Source organism: Stegodyphus dumicola, chromosome 1, assembly GCF_044657685.1.
Source record: "Stegodyphus dumicola isolate Sdum_Otavi_A_Nest chromosome 1, ASM4465768v1".
Lineage (NCBI taxonomy): Eukaryota > Metazoa > Arthropoda > Arachnida > Araneae > Eresidae > Stegodyphus > Stegodyphus dumicola.
The window spans coordinates 194,306,283-194,325,608 of NC_140768.1; the positions used below are offsets into that span (position 1 = coordinate 194,306,283).

The window sequence follows — 19,326 nt, forward strand, 5'->3', positions numbered from 1 at the left end:
GAAGTTAATTGCAGAGATGGTTCTACTTGCAAGAACTGATTTCGCTTCACAACAGAATCACCGGAAGAAAGACTTTAACCCCGAACAGGTAAAGCAAAATGAACCTGTAACAGCGTCAGCTCTAGTAAGTCTTGAGAATTCAGGTAAGAGTATTCCGAACTGTAATTTTTGTGAAAAGAAACATTCTAGAGAAAAATGTTACTGTGGTTGCGAGAAGGCTCTGAAAACTGGCCTACTGGTGAGATTATTTGTTTGCATGAAGAAGTAGAATTGGAGAGGATAAAATCAGTGAATATTGATCTATCAAAAGACGCACCCCCCTTGGCATCGAATCAGTGCATCCAATTATGATAAAATGATTAGAAAATTTGCATGGATATTTAGATTTGTAAATAATTGTAAAGATGGCTCTGAAAAGAATAGAAACATCGAACTTTCACAGTATGAAATTGAAAATTCTGAGAAGATTTTAATTCGTTTGGTTCAAAATTATTATCTTACTGATAAGAAATCTTATAATTTTATTGAAATGCTCATTGATGATGATGGTATTCTGAGAGTTAAAACGAGAATACTAAACAGAGATGACCATGAATATTTTCTGTATCCAATACTGTTACCAAAAAAATGTGATTTTACTAAGTTATTAATCAGAAATGTACATAATAAGAACTGTCATGCTGGTCTTCAGATGATACAATGTATATTACGACAAAGATTTTGGATAGTCAGAGCTAGAATGGCCATTAAAAATGTCCTCTTTAACTGTATCGTTTGTAAAAGATTTAAAATTAAGGCTATGTCAAGCGAACCGACACCTCAGCCACCAGATCGAGTTACGGATTGTGCGCCGTTTGAAATCATAGGGATTGATTTGGCTGAACCCCTGTTTTTAAAAAATGGAGGAAAGGTGTGGATTGTGCTGTTCATGTGTGCTGTATACCATGCCATTCACCTTGAACTTGTAAATTCTCTTTCTACTGATGTGTTTCTCCTGGTGCTTTGATGATTTGTGGCTAGGCACGGATGACCTAGAATAATCTATAGTGATAACAGGACAAATTTTCGGGGTGCATCTAATGATTTATCACAACTAAATTGGGCTAAAGTATTAAAGGACACAGGAACTGAAAAGATACTCTGGAAACTTATTCCACCTACTGCAGCTTGGTGGGAGAGGTTGGTTCGTACAGTAAAGAAATTGCTGAAACGCATTTTAGGTAAATCAGTGTTATCATATGAAGAACTTTATACTATTATTTGTGATTGTGAAACTATAATTAATTGTAGACTTTTAATGTATGTTTCTGAAGATCTGCAGGAATTTGTCCCTCCGACACCCGCCATGTTTCTTATCGAGAAGAGAAATTCCAATATTGAAGATCTTGATGAATTAAATTCGTCAAGTCTTAACAAGAGATTAAACTATAGAACTAAATTGTTAAATGATCTGCGACAACACTTTAGAAAAGAATACCTTAGTCAACTGGTTCAAAAGCATAATGAGAAATGATCTCGGGAACCTGTAGTTGAAGAAATAGTACTGATGGGAGATGATAACAAAAAACGTTTATTTTGGCCCTTAGCACGAATTACATAATTGATCCTTGGACGTGATGGAAAGGCACGCACGGTTTAACTCAAGACCCTGCATGGAACAGTTGTACGACCAATACAATGCAGCTTTCCTCTGGAGATACAGGCCTATGACAGAAACATAATTTCTGATAAGAAACTGGGTGCAGAGGAATCTAATTCTAGTGCTGGATGTACGTTAAAAGGGGGAATTGCACCTGATAAAATGGTAATGCAACAATATTCCTCCTCTGGATGACTTGTAAAAGCTCCAAAAAGACTTGATCTTTTAAATAATGTTTGTTATGAGCTTGATACTCAACCTGAGTCTCAAGGGGGAAGATGTTGTGAAATGAACTGAAGTAATAACTGTCGTGAGGCGCTGCTGTTCGTGACGTCAGCCTGCGTGCTGAGTGTTTTCAAATGTTTTGCTTGTAGACAGAACGAAAGCTGATCTCGGAAGAGTAAGACTGTTTTTGATTAAAATAAAGAATGGCTTATTAAGAATTTTTTGTCTTTATTCATAATGCACCATCCTCCGGTAGAGGCAGCCCGCAATTGAATGAACTGTTTTGAATATATTTGATTTATATATTTTCTGTGTTCTTCGCTACCCATCGACAACCACCCCAAAGGAGTTCAAAAGAGATCCAGGGCAAAGAATCATCAGCAGCAAAAGAACAGTCGATGTAGTATCCATGCCATTCCAGCAATCTAGAAGTCAAAAAGGAGGTTTAAAGACCAACAGGAAAGGAATGTCCCCCAGGAAACCAAGAGAAGGGCCAAGTCACAGAACCCTCAATCTAAGAAGAAGTGAGCCTGATTCATCGCCAAAGGGAAGAAAAGAGAAGAAGTTTCGGTGGATGAAGCAAGCTGCCCATGGAGGAAGGTCAGACAAGAGACCCTGGAGTGCCCTAGGTGGAAAGCCTTCTGCCAAAAGAGAATGGGAGAGTACAAAAAACAAAAAGATAGGAGAAAATTTCCTTTGATTTCTCATTTCGAATAGAAGTTCAATTTATATCATTTTGTGCAAATCTGCTTTTCTCAAGTGTTAAAAGCTGTTAGAAGCATGAATTCTGAAAATTCGCAAGTTGCAAGAAATTATATTGTAAATATCTTTCAATCGAAAAGATATTAACATCAAATTAAATAATCGGAAAAAATTGTACACTATGTAGGTAGCAACTGTGTAACTTTTGATGTAAAATGAATTTAAAATTTTATATGTTAATTGTGAAAACAATTTTTGAGCCGAAAGTAAAATTTTAAATGTCGATTGTAAAAGTGCTTTAACTTGTTTACATTTAAACAAGTTAACATTAAAACATTTATAAACAAGTTAAACTTTGTTTAAATGCAAACTTTGTATAAATTGAAAACCTTGTTTAAGAGAACAATTGAAGAGAAAGTATAGAATGAACGTATGTTACAAGTTAGGCTCTCAAGCCAACACTTAAAAGTTTAAATAAAGCTCTCTTTAGGACAGTAGGTGCAATTTTGTGAATACAGAGTCCTTGAGCTTTCATATGCTAAATTCTAATAACTTGCTGATGATGGTTAATTGGTAGCGTTGATTCACAGTAACACAACACCGACACGCTCAGTTCATACCAGAACAAATTTCTGGAGAGTGTTGGGGGGAGTTAAATGTGTGTGAACGAAATCTGTTTGAGGGCCAAATAAATGTAAAAATAAGAAATTGGAAGGGAAAATAGAAATATTTCTTAGAAACAAGTACTAATGCTTCTTCCTTCCAGATATTTTGGAAGGACCAAAATATGTATCAGATTCATGTCAAGATGAAGAAGATGTATGTGTTGAGCAAGAAATGTTGTAAAAATTATTTTATCTTAGTTTTAAACTTAGCTTTAGATCATTTGTAACGTTGGCCCTAAAAGAAAGTCAAAACATCAATAATGAGATTGAAAGTTTTAGAAGTTAAATTGTTAACTGTTAGGAAGTTTTCTATAATTTAAACTCTCACCAAGGTCGTTGTGAGACCATTTTTTTCTTCAAGTACTGAAATTCTGGTCGAGAAAGATGTAAGATATATCCTAAGTTTATAACAGTTATTTTAAGTTTTATTCACTTTCCCTATACCTTCTAGCTTCAGCTTACAATTCCTTACCAGAATGGGTTTTTAAAATTGTGTTAAATGCAAATGAGAAGTAGTATCTAAGTTCCACGGACTTCCTCAGAGAGAATTAGGATTCCTGAATAGCACGCGTTTTCATTTTGGTTACGTCTCTCTAAGCTGTTACTACACTTGGCCATATTACATGCCCTTGATAGCTTCACTATCTAATTTAACATTATGGGCCAACTAGTTTAGAAATTGCCTTATCTTCAGCAAAATCTCTTTAGTTAGTCATTAGTTAAGTTCTTATTTCTTTTAGAGTTTAAGACCAAGTGGAGGTTTTGTTGTACACCCTGAGAAAGGGACCATCTGTGCATCGTTATTTTGAGCAATAAAGGGTAATTAACCCTTCTTGAGTCTAAATTCTGTTTTTGGACTTAAGCAACTATGTGCTTAGTAGTTCACTAGGTTCCTCAATACTTACTTAATTGTACAGTACAAAGTCTGTAATCCGGACGTCCATAATTCGGAATGATCTATAATCCGGACCTTAAAGCTACAAACTCTATGCGCATTTAATGTACATATAACGGTATAAGCTAGGCTAAAATTATGTAAGGCATTTCAGTTAATGTTGCAGATTGCGCTGTTCCTTAATCTTCTAATTGGATCCGGCTTATTACCGTAATTTCTCGCGTATAGTCCGCGGACTATCTGTGTTTAAAATGCAAATTTTTGAAGCTGTGGACTATCCACCAGCGCGAATAATACGCTGGTTGTTCACGGTTAAAATCATTGAAATTTAAAAAACACGTTGTCGTGAACTGCCGATGATCAAATATAAAAAAAGCGCTAGATTCCAAGAAAACATTCGTATGTATCGTATCTATAGTATTCATAGAGCATAGTGCAGAACGAATGAGTAGTAGCAAGTAGAGCTCCTAAAATCCAGGCTGGCACATCAAGTGATGCCGGGATATGAGCCAAAGAAAGTCTTGTATGAGCACACTTAGCGCAACCAGTCTTGTATCCCAGTTATCCTTCGCACTGCTTTAGCGCAACTGCCGGGAGGGGGAAAAGTAGTTGATGCATCAGCTCGGGTTTAGGAGCCATAGTAGCAAGTACCTGGAGTACGAAAAAAAAAAAAAGCATGATTCATTTACTTATAGCGCGGTTTGGCAACACCGAGTGAGTGGGGTCGAAGGTCACATTTCATTACCACTTATCACGAGGATAGCACGTTGCACAGTATTTTGTCTTTCATCTTCGATAACGTTGATGAAACATCGCCGGAGTTTTACTGCTGAGTTAAACTCAAGGTAGTTGAGAAAGCTGAAAAAGATGGAAATAGAGAAGCGGGCTGTTATTGGTTTAATCCTAGTATCCGGTGCACACGGGATTTGACTACTTTTCGCGACTTTATGATGAATAATGAAAACGGGACATATACGATGAGTAGTTAATGGGTCATTCAAAGAAAATATATAGTTACACATGGTATATACTATGTATATAGTATATATACTATGTGTGTATATACATATACTATGTGTGTATAGTATATATATAGACGTTCTTTGCAGAGTCGTAGCTAGGGTTTTCAGCACCCAAGGACAACTGAAGATTTCGTGCCCCCTACTGCTTGCCAAAGATGGAAAACATTTAATTCTAAAATGCCGTAACATCACTTTGGCGCCCCTTGGATTCTGCGCCCGGGGACAGATGCACCCCTTTAGCTACGCCCCTCGATCTTTGGATCATTTTTGATGTTGGCAATAATTTTCAAAGTCGAGCCAAGGCTGCACCGTATACTAGGATTTTACCCCGTTATTTTGAAGTGGACGAGAAAGTGGTGAGAAATTGGCGCAAACAAAAGGATGTGTTTAAAAAGCATGGGAATATTGCCGTATTAAAAAAACGTAATTTCGGACGTATAGTCCGCGGACTATCTGACGATTTTTGAAATTTTTTTATATAAAATCGTGTCTGCGGACTATATGATGGTGCAGACTATACGTGAGAAATTACGGTATTTTTTGCAGACTGTTAGAACAATTTTATAAAAATTAAGCTTGAACTTTCAATTATGTCAAAAAGAGTTTCCAATTCTGGAGCTGACAAAGGATCTACAAAGCAAAAGCATGTTCCGATGTCCATTAAACAAAAAGTGGAATTGCTGCAAAAAATGGATAAAGGCCTATCCATCTCAAAATTATGGGAGAAGTATGGCATTGGAAAGTCCACTATATGACACAAGAAAAAGGAACTTTTTGAATTTTTTGTGGAAGCACCTTAAACAACTTACATTGAAAGAAATGTTTAATAAAGCAAACAAATAAATATTAAGCTTTTTCTTTTGTAAATTTTGATACCCTTTAGATCATAATTATTCTTTATTTCATAAATTATGATTTGATATTTTTAATTGTATAATTTCTGCATGTCAACTTACCAGATTTAAATTGATGACTCCTAATCCAGAATCGCCGTAGTCCCGATTACGGACTCTGTACTGTATAAGGTATTTCTCCCGCCTACTTAGCATGCCTTCATAGTGTAGTAGGTCAGCACGCTCGGCACATATTTCGAGAGGTCTGCGGTTCGAGTCCCAGCGATGGCACTGCTCATTTTTCATCTCTCCTGCTTTAAAAAAATACTTAATGTCTTTATAGTGGTGCCCAAACTAAAAAAAAGGTGGTGGATAATGATTCTCCACCACCAGAATTTGGCGAATGGGTCCCCTAATCCCCAGTCACCCCTTAAAAGAAGGAGTATATAAGGTGTTTCTCCCGCCTACTTAGCATGCTTTCATGGTGTAGTGGTGAGCACACTCGGCGTGTATTTCGAGAGCTCCGTGGTTCGAGTCCCGGTGAAGGCATTGCTCATTTTTCATCTCTCCTACTTTCAAAAAGTATCTAATGTCTCCACAATTAATAAAAAGGAGGATCCCTACAACATTATGGAACACAATCTAAAACAAAAATGAACGGCAGAGAATATTTGAAATAATACAAACACTTTAAGTATGCTCTTGCATTGCAATGATAAGCCTCCACATTGAACTGAAGCCATAAAGGTCTTAATTTTTGTAATACTACAGAAGCTGTGAGTAACCAAATTACTACAAGAATGAGTAAAACAAATATAAATTAAAAAACTTTTATGCAAGCATTTTATATACTTTTAATAATTTTGCCCATAATTATTCACATAGTTTAAAAACTGTTGTATATATTTTAGCTTATTCAGAAGACAATTTTACAAGAGGGTCCAAATTTTAGCAGATTTATAATTTTATTACATCTTTCTTTACCAACCATTTCAAAACTATTCATTCTGTTATAAAGTCAGGAGACGTGAAATTTCCAAATAACACAACATTAAATACTGTGAAGTTGTATTCCTATGAAGCAAAATTTTGAATTCTCCTAGAAGATTCACAGCAACAAAACTTCAAATGCTGACTAGGCATGACTGACTCACTTATTTCAGTTTGAATTGACCTGATTCCTATAGCAATTTGGACTTTGGATTCTTAAATATTACATAACAGCAGAAAAGAATGATGGCTTGTCATCTTAAAGAATAATTCGTGCAAACTGTTTGCAACAACCAACACATCAATATTAAAAAGCTCATTAGTTATCAACAAATAATAAAAATGGTTTTAAATAAATAATAAATATACTAAAGTTATTATAGGAGTACCTCAACTGGAAAGCTAGTTAAAGACTTACTTCTTGTATTTATGCTGGTTCATTAAGAAAACACAAACAATATCAAGATTTAAAAAACATGAAATGGAACAAACTTCTTAAAGTTGAAAATATATCAGAAATAGAGTAATTGAAAATTAATGCTTTAAAATCAAACAATTTGTGTTTTTAATAAAAGAAGTTTACTTTGCACTAGTGTGAAAAGATAGATATATAAATACCTGTAGATATACAAATCCACATTGCCAGCTGTTTTTCCTGACTTCCGAACAATTGCTTTAGATGACCATCCTTCAGGTAAACAAGGCTTATTTTCATTGATATGATCATTATATAATTCTTCTTTGATGCTTTCCTTCAACTCTGAAGATCTGTTTCTTTTTTTATTTGATATAATTCTTACACACAAAGAATTAGAAGCAGCTTCAGAAATATTCTGAACTTCTTCAATGATAGATTTGTTAAGTACATTATCCTGCATATCAGGTATTTTCTTCCTAAAACTTCTTTTCAAGGGCGACACTTGAGATGGATTTTTTGTGTTATGCTGAAATGGCTTCAAACTACTTTCCTGAAATAAGGACGTATCATTCAGGATAAATGATACTCAAAAATATCATCAACAGGATAAATGATACTCAAAAATATAAAATTGTTTTAAAAGAATTTCAACATGTACATGTTACTAACAAAACATAATGCAAATGATTTTGAAAAAAAGATAAATCATTTTCTTTAAAGAATAAAAGTTCAAATTAAAAAAATAAATAAAGGCACAAAAACATTGCTGTAATGCACAAAACCATTTTAAAAACTTCAAAATACATAACCAAGATTATAAATTTCTAAATTCATAAAATCACAAAAATAAAAGTTTAATTTCTTATCTTATTGTTGCACTGGTAAATCTACTTAAACATGTGTTACAGAAAATATATTAATCAAAACCTCCACCTGCAGGCAACGTACATGATTTCTAACTGCTATAATAAATCACAGAACAATGATGGGGAGAAAATCTGAATACTTCAGATTACGTTATATCACCTTAAAGAAGGATTTATCAATAAAAATTTCTATGAATTAGAAACATTTAATTTTTTTTAATATAAGATATCATAAAGATTCTGTACCAGTTATTATAAATTATATTCCTGACAGCAGTACGATTTATGTACTGTTGGTCACAAAGTTTTTTTATGGCACATAAGCTTGGCACTTTGATCACTGGTAAAACCAGGTACCAAAATATATGTAAAAATTAGTCTATTTTATCATTTAATACCATAAAAATATATATATATATCTATTATAAAAAAGCTATCTTTTAATGCTATTAGGAAGAACTTGGAAATGCAAATAGAAATGGGGAAAAGAGCATAAAAAGTACATTTAAAAACTAGATACATGGTATAATTTGCTTTTTTGTTCCGACATTACACAGCAAAAGCTTGACAATCCAGAAAGCTTGAGAAATACCAAATTCCAGATACATCAAAATTTTGGATAGTTGAGTGTATAAAAGACATAATTTATTGGGAAATTATGTCTTTTATACACTAGTTAGAAAATGGGAAATTTTCTGCTCTTAAATTATAAAAACAGTTATCTTATTTATTATGTTCCCTTATGTTAATCTAACCAGTTACTATGATTTAGATCTTTACTATCACTTCTACTTTCCATTTCTGTACCAAAATGCAAATCAGATTAAGAGTATTTCAGGCGAGATTTTTAGATTGTAAGATCGATCATGTTTCTGCCTCTCAAGGCAATATTAGTAAGTTTCTACTAGCTCAGCTAAGATTGCATTCTTCGGCTTTGCATTACAGTTGCTGATTTTAAATTTACCATTACTTTAAGTTTTACTGCCACAGAAGGTGGTTGTTTGTTAAGCACGAGTCATGCACTTAAATCAAGTTTTGATTGAATGAATAGGTTGTTTATATTTTTTTCAAGATTATGTCATTCTTTCCAAAGAGATAATTCGCATAAAGCCTGTTAGGGTTTGATAGCAGTTTATGCCACTAAAACAAGTCAAACTCTATTATTCAAACTCTAAACCAAAATCCTAAATTAAAAATTAAATAAGTTTTTTTTTTTTTTTTTGGAGGGGGGAATCATTTCAGACATAAAAGCCAATGTATTTCATAAACTTAAATAATTTATTAACCTATTTAATTCAAGCCTGTAGTGTATTTTTAGATTTTTTTTTTTTAATTGAAAGCCAAAATGCAATTAAAATTCATTGCAAAACTAAGTAATGGCTATGGAAAACTGCACAAAAGATACTGCAGGGCATCAACAGTATACTGATATGGAGATATAAGTTTCAAGAGCCAAATAGAGGTTTATGATGGAGAAAAGGTAAAGAAAATCTGTGATAGCTCATGACTTCCCTCAAATTATGTGACACACTGGCTCAGTGGCCTAAAAAAATACTAAGTTGTGACACATATGACAAATGATTTAATCAGAAAGTCAAATATGTAGAAAAATAATAATATGCATCTCACTTTTTTTAATATGCATCCAATTTTTTTACATATTGAAACTTTTTTCTTCAATTGCATTTATATTTGCAAGCTCTCCAGAGCCTATCTGAGAAGAGCCATATATTATACTTCAAAGATACATAGAGTACTTATATTATAGGTATATAACTTATGTACACTGCTCAAAAAAAAAAAAAAAAAAAAAAAAAAAGGGACAGTCCTATATCTCCTGATCTACTGGGCCGATTGACAAAATTCAAATTGCGTTCTTCATGTCTCGAAAGCGCGACTTAGGATATATATTAGATTTATATATAGCACTATTCTAACATAGGTATTTTGACACAAAATCGGACTTTTTCTGAAATAACATACCAATTTTTTTACATATTTCGATTCTACGACTCAAATTACGCCTAAATATGAAATTTTGTAAAATTTGGAGCGAAATTTACGGAGAAATTTACAAATTTATGTTGGCACTTTTTTGTCAGTTTGCGCCAAGAATACTTTACTTGGCGAACTTCTTAATATATGGCAACCTAGTTTCCTTTCCCGTGAGAGGAAAAAAAGTCACCATCGTTCCTTTTTTCCAAATAATATTCTTTATATTATATTTTTAATTATAACTTATTATTTTAAGTAATTTTTTCTTTTTCGAATTTCATTTTAATTGTTTAAGTTGCACGTTTTTTTTTTTTTTTTTTCGAATAACTGTTTTAAAAATTTCTATTTACCTATTCGAACTGCGTAAATAAAGGTGCAGCGTTTATTTTTTTCAAATAGTTTTCTTTATATATACTTTTCTTCATAGTTATTATTTTAGGTAATTTTTAAATTTTTATACTTTTACTTTAATTGTTTGTGTTGCATTGTCTTTTCAGATAATTGTTTTAAAATTTTCTATTTATTCCTTCGAACTGAGCATTTTAAAGATATTTATTAATATCAATTTTCCAGAATTTGATTTTATTTATTTGAACTGCGTTTCTTTCGGAAGAATACTTTGTAACCCAGACTACGATGAGTTTGAAAACTGCATACTATATTAAAAGAGAAAATACAGTAAAGCACAGTTTTACACGCCTTTCAATGTTCCGTTCAGAAAGGATATATATAAATAAGAGAGATGTATAACCGACATTTTAACTTAGGATGACTTGCATACACTACTTTAAACAGTTTTATCATTGTGCCCATTGCTTTACACAATTTTATCCTACATTTGGTTTCTTAAAATGTTATTCATATTTTAGTCAAATATTTTATTTTTGAAATTGGAAGAATCAAATATCATAACACTGAAAAGTTTTAAATTAAAGAAAAATACAAATACTAAATTTTACAAAAAAATTTATTTTTCTTCTCTTTTTCTTTAAGCATTCTGAAAGTATATTAAAAAGTATCCCACTTTTCGAAACATTTTGGTATTTCTGACAATCTTTTTAAATAAAGTTATCGCCTTCCATTTCATAAAGGCCCACAAACGGCCAAGCGGTAAAGACGCTGATCACTGGTAGTTCGGTCCGAGGTTCGAATCCCGCGAACGGGCTGGTCGCATGGGTGTTTTCGTGGTTTTCCCGATTTGTAACATGTATACGAGCCAGTTTTCCTTAGAAAGTCCTCCACGAAGGCATCCCTCCCTTTAGGCAGATAGCCCTCGTGTGCTTTGCCATAATTAAATAATCCAATCCAATCCAATAAAATCCTTAATTAAATATAATTGATTTGTAACTTCTACTAGAACTGACGTTAAGAATTGAAGTGCAAATAAATAATATCGTGTGCAATCTTGATTAATATAAAATTAAAAATATTTGCACAGAAAAATATTTGCATTCAGACAGAAAGTTTTTTGAAATATTTGCAATTACTTTATAACAAGGATTTATTAATAACCGTAATAATTACTTATTATATTACTGATGATTAGGAATCAGTTCTTGACAATTACATTCTAAATTAGAATTTTAAATTAGAATAATGAAAATACGCTACGCACAAAAATACATTTTAGGATAAAAAATGAGTCAATGTTTTATGTTTTAAAACTTCTTGAATTCATTTAATAAGCATCATATCCTTGTTGTTAATTGAATTCAGAATGTTGGGTGTCGTTTATATAATTATTCTTACTTGTCCACGGAATCTCCTGACTTATCCAGCGATTAAGTAGCTGCAGATCATTTCTACATAACCATTGAACTTCCATTAATTCAGTCTCTAGAGGGTTGTATATTTATATCATAATTTGACTTTTATAAAGATGATTATTCTAAATCTTATGTTTCTATAAAAGTATACTGTGCTTTAAAAATATGGATGATAGTACCAGCCGCTCTTTCAGCCACTTCAAAAGCATCAGTTTGTTTAGAAATAAATTGTGCAGTTAATGTCATAAAATTCAAATAAACATCTAACAAAAATTCTCAGTTTTAGACAATTCGATTTAAACGAAGTAAAGTAGCAGACGATAAAACGCCGAAGGTAAAAATTTACTCTTATTAAAAAAAAAAAAAGGGGGGGGATAGAGAAAAATTAAAAAAAATATTAAAAAATTTATTTAAAAAAATAGCTTTTCATATAGTATTAATAAATATTTATTACGCATCATTGAGGGAAAAAATGTCATATAATAAATTCTCCGTAAAATTTTACTTGAAATTTAAGGTTAAAAATAGCTGTGGCAATACAGTGTAACAAAAATCCATCGACCACATTTGGCGTTATTATCGCTCAAAAAAAAGATGTCAAATTTCAAAACGTGAAATATGTAAATTTGTGTATATCTTAGAAAATTTTGAATAAAAAAGTCTAATTTTTTGCAGATATGCTTAAAAATATACCTACTTTAAGATGATGGTAAAAATTTTATAGGTTATAATTCAAAATTTTTTTCGAAAAATTTATAAAAATTATTTAAAAATAGAAATTTAAAAAATAAAACACAAAAAATGGGTAAATTTTATTTGGAATGAACCTAAATTTCGAAATGTGAGAGAAAAAATCAAAAAAGTTTAATAAAAAAAGAGATATAAATAAATATTTACCAAATTCAATTAACATTGATGAGCTAAAATTTTGAGAGCTAATATTTCAAAAACTACTTGTACGATTTTTATAAAACTTGGTATTCTGGCATAATTTGAGTCGTAGAATCGAAATATGTAAAAAAATTGTTATGTTATTTCAGAAAAAGTCCGATTTTGTGTCAAAATACCTATGTTAGAATAGTGCTATATATAAATCTAATATATATCCTAAGTCGCGCTTTCGAGGCATGAAGATTGCAATTTGAATTTCGTGAATCGCCCCAGTAGAACGGGAGATATAGCACTGTCCCATTTGTTTTTTTTTAGCAGTGTACATAACTATATGTACATAAGATACATATAGCTTAGATCAATACTTTCAGTACTAAACCTATGATGTTTTCTGTGTTTTTTATTATACATGATGAAATACCAAGGCGTTTAATAATCAGTAACTGTCAGATTTAGCTACCAGAAATAAATACATTTTAATTTTAAAATACATATTAATGTTCATGTGAGAAAAATATCAAAAATTACACTGCAAATGAAAGCTTACTACTTCCTGGAAAACTTTTATTGAAACATACAAAACAATGAAATACATGGTATTACACAGTTTCATTAATTACTAGAACACACCTGGCTAGAAGCTATCTACAATTTTAAAGAATTTCCATTGACTGAAAATGAAGTGAAAGAAATCACACATATTACAAAGGCAATTGGCAGCGAAAGATTTTCAGATAGGAAAGAGAAGTCAAAGAATTAATCAAGAAGTGACAAATAAGAACTGAATGATCATCAGTTGACAGTGAAGCAGCTATAAGGAAAAGGTAAAGTGCCTTTAACTTACAACTAGTTACACGAATTGTTATAAAAGACATAAGAACTGTCTTGAACTGACTCAAATACTGAAACTTGAGGACACAGGGATATTTATATAGAGAAATATTTATTTATATTTATATTCTTTATAGAGACATTGAAAAACTCTCCTTACTGTGAAACTTTTAGAGATATGTCAGTCATTGTCCCAAGGAAAAATCCCCAGCTTTTTATGAAAATAATCATATCCCATTCTTATTTTTTTAGCAGAAATAAAAATCCTTTGAATTAAAATTTGCTTCATTTTATTGCTTTTAATTACACATACTTTCTTAATTTGAATTATACCTAACACATTTTTTCTGAAGAAAGTTAACTTTTTGTAATGCAATTCTGCTGTGTGCGGATTGGATTGGATTATTTTAATTATGGCAAAGCACACGAGGACTATCTTCCTAAAGGGAGGGATGCCTTCGTGGAGGACTTTCTGAGGGAAACCGGCTCGTATGCACGCTACACATGGGGAAAACCACGAAAACGTCCACGCAGCCAGCCCATTCGCGGGATTCGAACCTCGGACCGAACTACCAGTGTTCAGCGTCTTTATTGCTCGGCCGCTGGTGGGCCCTGCTGTGTGTGAAATATATTAATAAAGAAACCACCATGTTCGGCAAGAGTCTACTGTACCCAAAATGTTTAGTAGTTAGTTTTCATTCTAAACTTTCCTTAAAAAAATCCTCTTATGACATGAGCATAATCTATGCGATTGCTAGGAAAGTACTTTAAATATTTCTAAAACGTAGCTTGCAGAGAATTTCAATATTATTTGAAATAATTTTTTGAGAATAAATTGTGGCAACTGACTCATCATTGTGTATTTTAAATAAAAATTATCAGAATTGTGGAATTTTTACATTTATGCATTTTATATTTGAGAATGAAAGCTTAAAAAATTAATATATTCATCACATTTTACATTTAGAAAGGTAAAATAGCTACCAAGTGATGCAAAAAAATGTGTGTATGGTGATGATGCACTAACGGAACATACATACTAGAAATGATTTCCAAAATTTTATTTCAGTGATTTTCAGTTCAAGATGTATTATGCTTTAGTAGATCAACTGAGACATAAATGATAAATTAAAAGCCTTACATGGAGCTCTGCCTATGTAAAATTGCTGAGAGTCCAAAATAGGAAAACTAATGAACATTTAAAAAAGATAAGCAAAATAATACATTTCCAAAAATGTTGCTACAACTCTGAATATCATAATAACAAACCTCTGCTATTAGGCGACTTGGAGGCACTGATACTCTTTTCCTTCTAAAAGCAACTACACTAGATAAGCTATTTTGCACAGGAGGTGATAATTTGCTGAGACTATTATGCTACAAAGAAATTAATTAAATATAAATTAGCTAAAATGAAAGGAAATATGAAAGAAAAAAATTAAATGATTACTATAAAATACTCAAACATTTCTTTCCTCTCCCCCCCCCTTTTTTTTTTCAGAGGGAGGGGTTAAAATTAAGAATGATTTTCTTTTTTATTAAATTTTTCAAAGACAGTATTTTCAGTGCTTAAACTGTTTCATAACGTAAACAATCTTAGCAACAAAAAGACTGTATTTTAGCAAATTTCTGCAGCATTCACTTTGCATACATTATGGACAAAATGTATTAAATAACTTTCTCAGTATTAAGACAGTGCAGTGTAAAAATAATTTAATAAACACTTAAGGGCTAATGGAAACTAAAAGAAAAATGAAAAATATAAAATATCAATACAGTAGAATTCCAATAATCCATGACCACTTACTTAATCCACAATTCATGCTCATTTTTGGAATAAATACATAAAATTTCAATTTTCAGAAAAATCAGCAGGGCAAATTTAGCAGCAGTTTGGTCCAAAAAGTATATGTAATAAGTTTTTTTTAACAAAAATATATTGTAATATATTTTGTTTGAAAATGCATAAAATTTTCATCCACCAGTACTTTCATTTTATAGCAAATGTGGATCATGAATTTTTGATTTTTTTAAAAATAAATCATTCCTTTTGTATATATGTTCCATTGTCTTTTAAAATTAATTGAGTTTATGTGGTTAACATATGTAAAAATCTTACCATACCTTTCCAGATGTCGAATTCTGATATAACTCTACAGCTGGTTTGTTTACATGCTGGGCTATGAACAGGCATTGGTAGTGAACTGGGATAAATTAATAAAACCAGCACCCATAGTTTACCCAAACTATAGTTAACCCATAGTTTAACTAGCACCCTATTCTGGTGTCTTTACATTTAAAGTAAATAAATACATAAATAGTAAAATAAAATAAAGGAGGTTCAGTTCATAAAGAAATCCAAAATTTGAGAACTTTTTATAAATAATACATACATGTAATGTCAGAATCATCACACAGATTAGATTCAGGAAAAACTTTACAGAGTGAGGTTCTTGTAAACAATGTATTTATTTATTTTTCTCTTATTTAAGAATACAACAGTTACTCAAAATATAATTGTTTGGGGTTAACACATACACCACTTAATAGTTTACTTCAGTACAATACTTTTGAAGCACTCTGAAATATATAAAGCCATCACATAACAACCCACTCCTCTTTCTGTACTTTCAAGATACCTTGAAAAGCTTTGTAGTATGTTTCTTATATGGCGTAAGTGGGATACAATTGGAAAGTGTGAGAATTCATGATGACAGATATATGCCTTTTTTAGGGGGGGGGTACATTTATTACTTCAAGTAATATATTTCTTATATGTAGCAGTTAATAAATATTTTTCTGGAATACTTAATCAGAAGTTAAACTCATGTTCAAAAGCATTCAAAGGAATAACCAAGATGTAAGGAAAATATATATATATATATCTCTTTCAGAATAAAAAAGTCGCAAAAATCGAAAACGAATCAGAGATCACGTGATATTTGTGCCATTATAGGTTCGCATGCTCATGTGACCTCTGATATCATCACAAATTTAGTATCTATTGGTTCCATAAGTTATTGCATTCAATTCTTAGTCTTTTTAATTGCGTATCTTAGCTTCAACGAAAATTTTAAAACTATATTGCTCATTTTCAATTATTTAAATATCAATTTCTTTTTAATTAATTCTCATTTAATTTAGGTTTCTATTTTTGAATTAATTAGTGCATAACCACTCTTAAGAGATTCCTCACGTTTAGACTATTAGCGCTTTTGTACTAAACTATTTTCAGATTGGCAGGTTAATTTTTCTTTCTTTTTTCCAAAGGAGTGTTAGCTCAGAAGGGCTATTAATTTCGTTTTGGCATTTTGTGTCAATTCACTATAAATGGCAAATCACTTTTGAAATTCTTGCCACCAAATAGACATGTTCCCTGACCTGAACTTCTGGCAGTGGTTTGTTTGTTAATGGCATCATCCACAAATGTCTGGCAAATTTGGCGACTTGATTCTGCTGCTGACAGGCCTACTTCTAAATCATATAGCAAACAATTCCGAACGAGCGCCTTTGATGCGTCCATTTCAATCAGTCACTGTGTGAGTTATGTTTGAAGTACCGATGCAATGCACTTTTATACTCTTGGTCAATGTCCGGACTCCCATCCTAACCACTTCATCGCCAGATTTTGGAGACTATTTTTATGTTGGGGTTCACTCTTCCAATGCCATATCAGAAACGGCAAGAACTTTTTTGGTTACCTTGTAATATAAATTATTTGGCATCTAAATTGAACAGTAAAAATCACACTAATATTTTCATTATTAAATATATAGAAAAACTGTTAATGTTACGATTGCTGTATAAATGTCTGGTTGCAAATAAATGGTATTAATGTAGAAGAATTTGGTTTTATTTATTTTTTTCATTAATCACTAAGTTAACATTGTATATTAGCCAATCACAGCCACATTAAATATTTCATTCAAAAAAAAAAAAAAAAACTGGCATATAGATGTATAAAAGCTTGCTATCTTGGGTCTATATGTTGACCTTCATCAACATAAGCAGACTGTGACATAGTGAACAACTGACCAGCATTTGGAAAACAAAATGTTTATTTTTAAAAAGCTATACATCTCCAATAAAGGTTTCATTAACTTCATCATTATTAATACAACATTATTAAAAGCCAATACACCACACTTCTAATTCAGCATGTTTCTTTAGCAGATTCCAATCGAATGGAATAATTATCATCTAAAGCAGTGGGGGTGCGGGAATGTATTTTTGGGGGTGCGGGAGAAGCCCCTACCTAACTATAAAAATTATTAAATATCATTTATTAAATTTCTTATAATAAAATATTTGAAATCTGCAATAGTGTTCCCAATATTGAAGCTCATAAAAATTGGTAGCCCCTAGCTCACTTATCGGCAAAAGACACAGAAAACAGTCGGTGCCGATAGGCATATACACTACGCTACGAAAAGGCATGAAACGCTACAAACAAACGTGAACAGGCAGCTAGGTGACGGAGAAAAGAAAAAATCTTTGTGAGAAGACAAGCGTGACCTTCGAGAAACCTCAATAGCCACGATACAACCCTAAACAGTTTATTATTTATTAGCCTAAATTGTTTATTATTGCCTAAACAGTTTTAGATTCGGAAGCACATAAAAAATCCAACAGATTCCATCATCGAATGATATTATACGATCGCGAATACAAGATCTCAGTGAAGATATTTTAATGCAAGTAATTGAAGACACAAAAATCAGTTCACTAAAATAGGCATGCAACTAGATGAGTCAACTGATGTTGATTATTGTAGCCAACTTTAGGTATTTGTCAGGTATGTGAAGGAAAAAGAGGTGATAGAAGAATTTCTATTTTGTGAGCCACTGGAGGTGAATACGAGAGGAATTGATGTTTTCAATCGCATCAAAGATTTTTTTTTTACTAAATATCAATTACCAATGAATGTGATTGGCTCAATATGCACTGATGGAGCCCCAGCAATGTTAGGCCAAAAATTCAGGATTTTTTTTTCACACATGAAAAGAGAATTACCGGAAGTTATAATAACGCATTGCATGTTGCATTGTCATGCGCTTGCGTCGAAAGCATTGCCAGAAAGTTTAAAACAACATCTAACTACAGCAGTAAATGTAGTAAAATACATCCGAGGGCGAGAGCTTGATCATCGCATTTTTCGTGCATTTTGCGAAGAAATCGGTCCTAATCATACCGTGCTCCTATATCACACCGAAATACAATGGTTATCTAAGGGTCGAATGTTTAACAGAGTTTTTTAACTGCGTGAGGAAATTATTCAATTACTGACTAGTCAAAACTGTTATTTAGTAAAAGATTTTGAGAGTAATGATGCAATGCTGAGGCTGGTCTACTTAGCAGACATATTTAGCCATTTAAATGAATTGAATCTATCAATGCAAGGATTTGGCATAAATATAATAATATCTAGTGAAAAATTATCTTCCTTTATCGCAAAATTAGAAATTTGGATACGTTGAGTAGAAAAGGGGAATTTTGCAAACTTCCCCTTGCTTGATTCTGTTTCTGCGAAAAATGAAAAGAATACAATTATACCCGACATTGTAATACATTTAAGACGATTGAACGAA

The 19,326-nt window shown here is 31.9% G+C and overlaps 1 protein-coding gene across 8 annotated transcripts in view; it reads right to left on the minus strand.

Annotated features, from left to right (window-relative positions):
• LOC118198053 (uncharacterized) overlaps positions 1-19,326 on the minus strand; it is a 204,531-nt gene that overhangs the window by 23,838 nt on the left and 161,367 nt on the right. For all 8 annotated transcript variants that reach the window (XM_085824477.1, XM_085824460.1, XM_085824479.1 and 5 more), the window contains 2 exons: positions 15,008-15,115; positions 7,590-7,939 (listed from right to left, as the gene is read on the minus strand). In XM_085824477.1, coding sequence (XP_085680603.1) covers positions 7,590-7,939; positions 15,008-15,115 — 458 coding nt within the window. The remainder of the gene's footprint in view (positions 1-7,589; positions 7,940-15,007; positions 15,116-19,326) is intronic.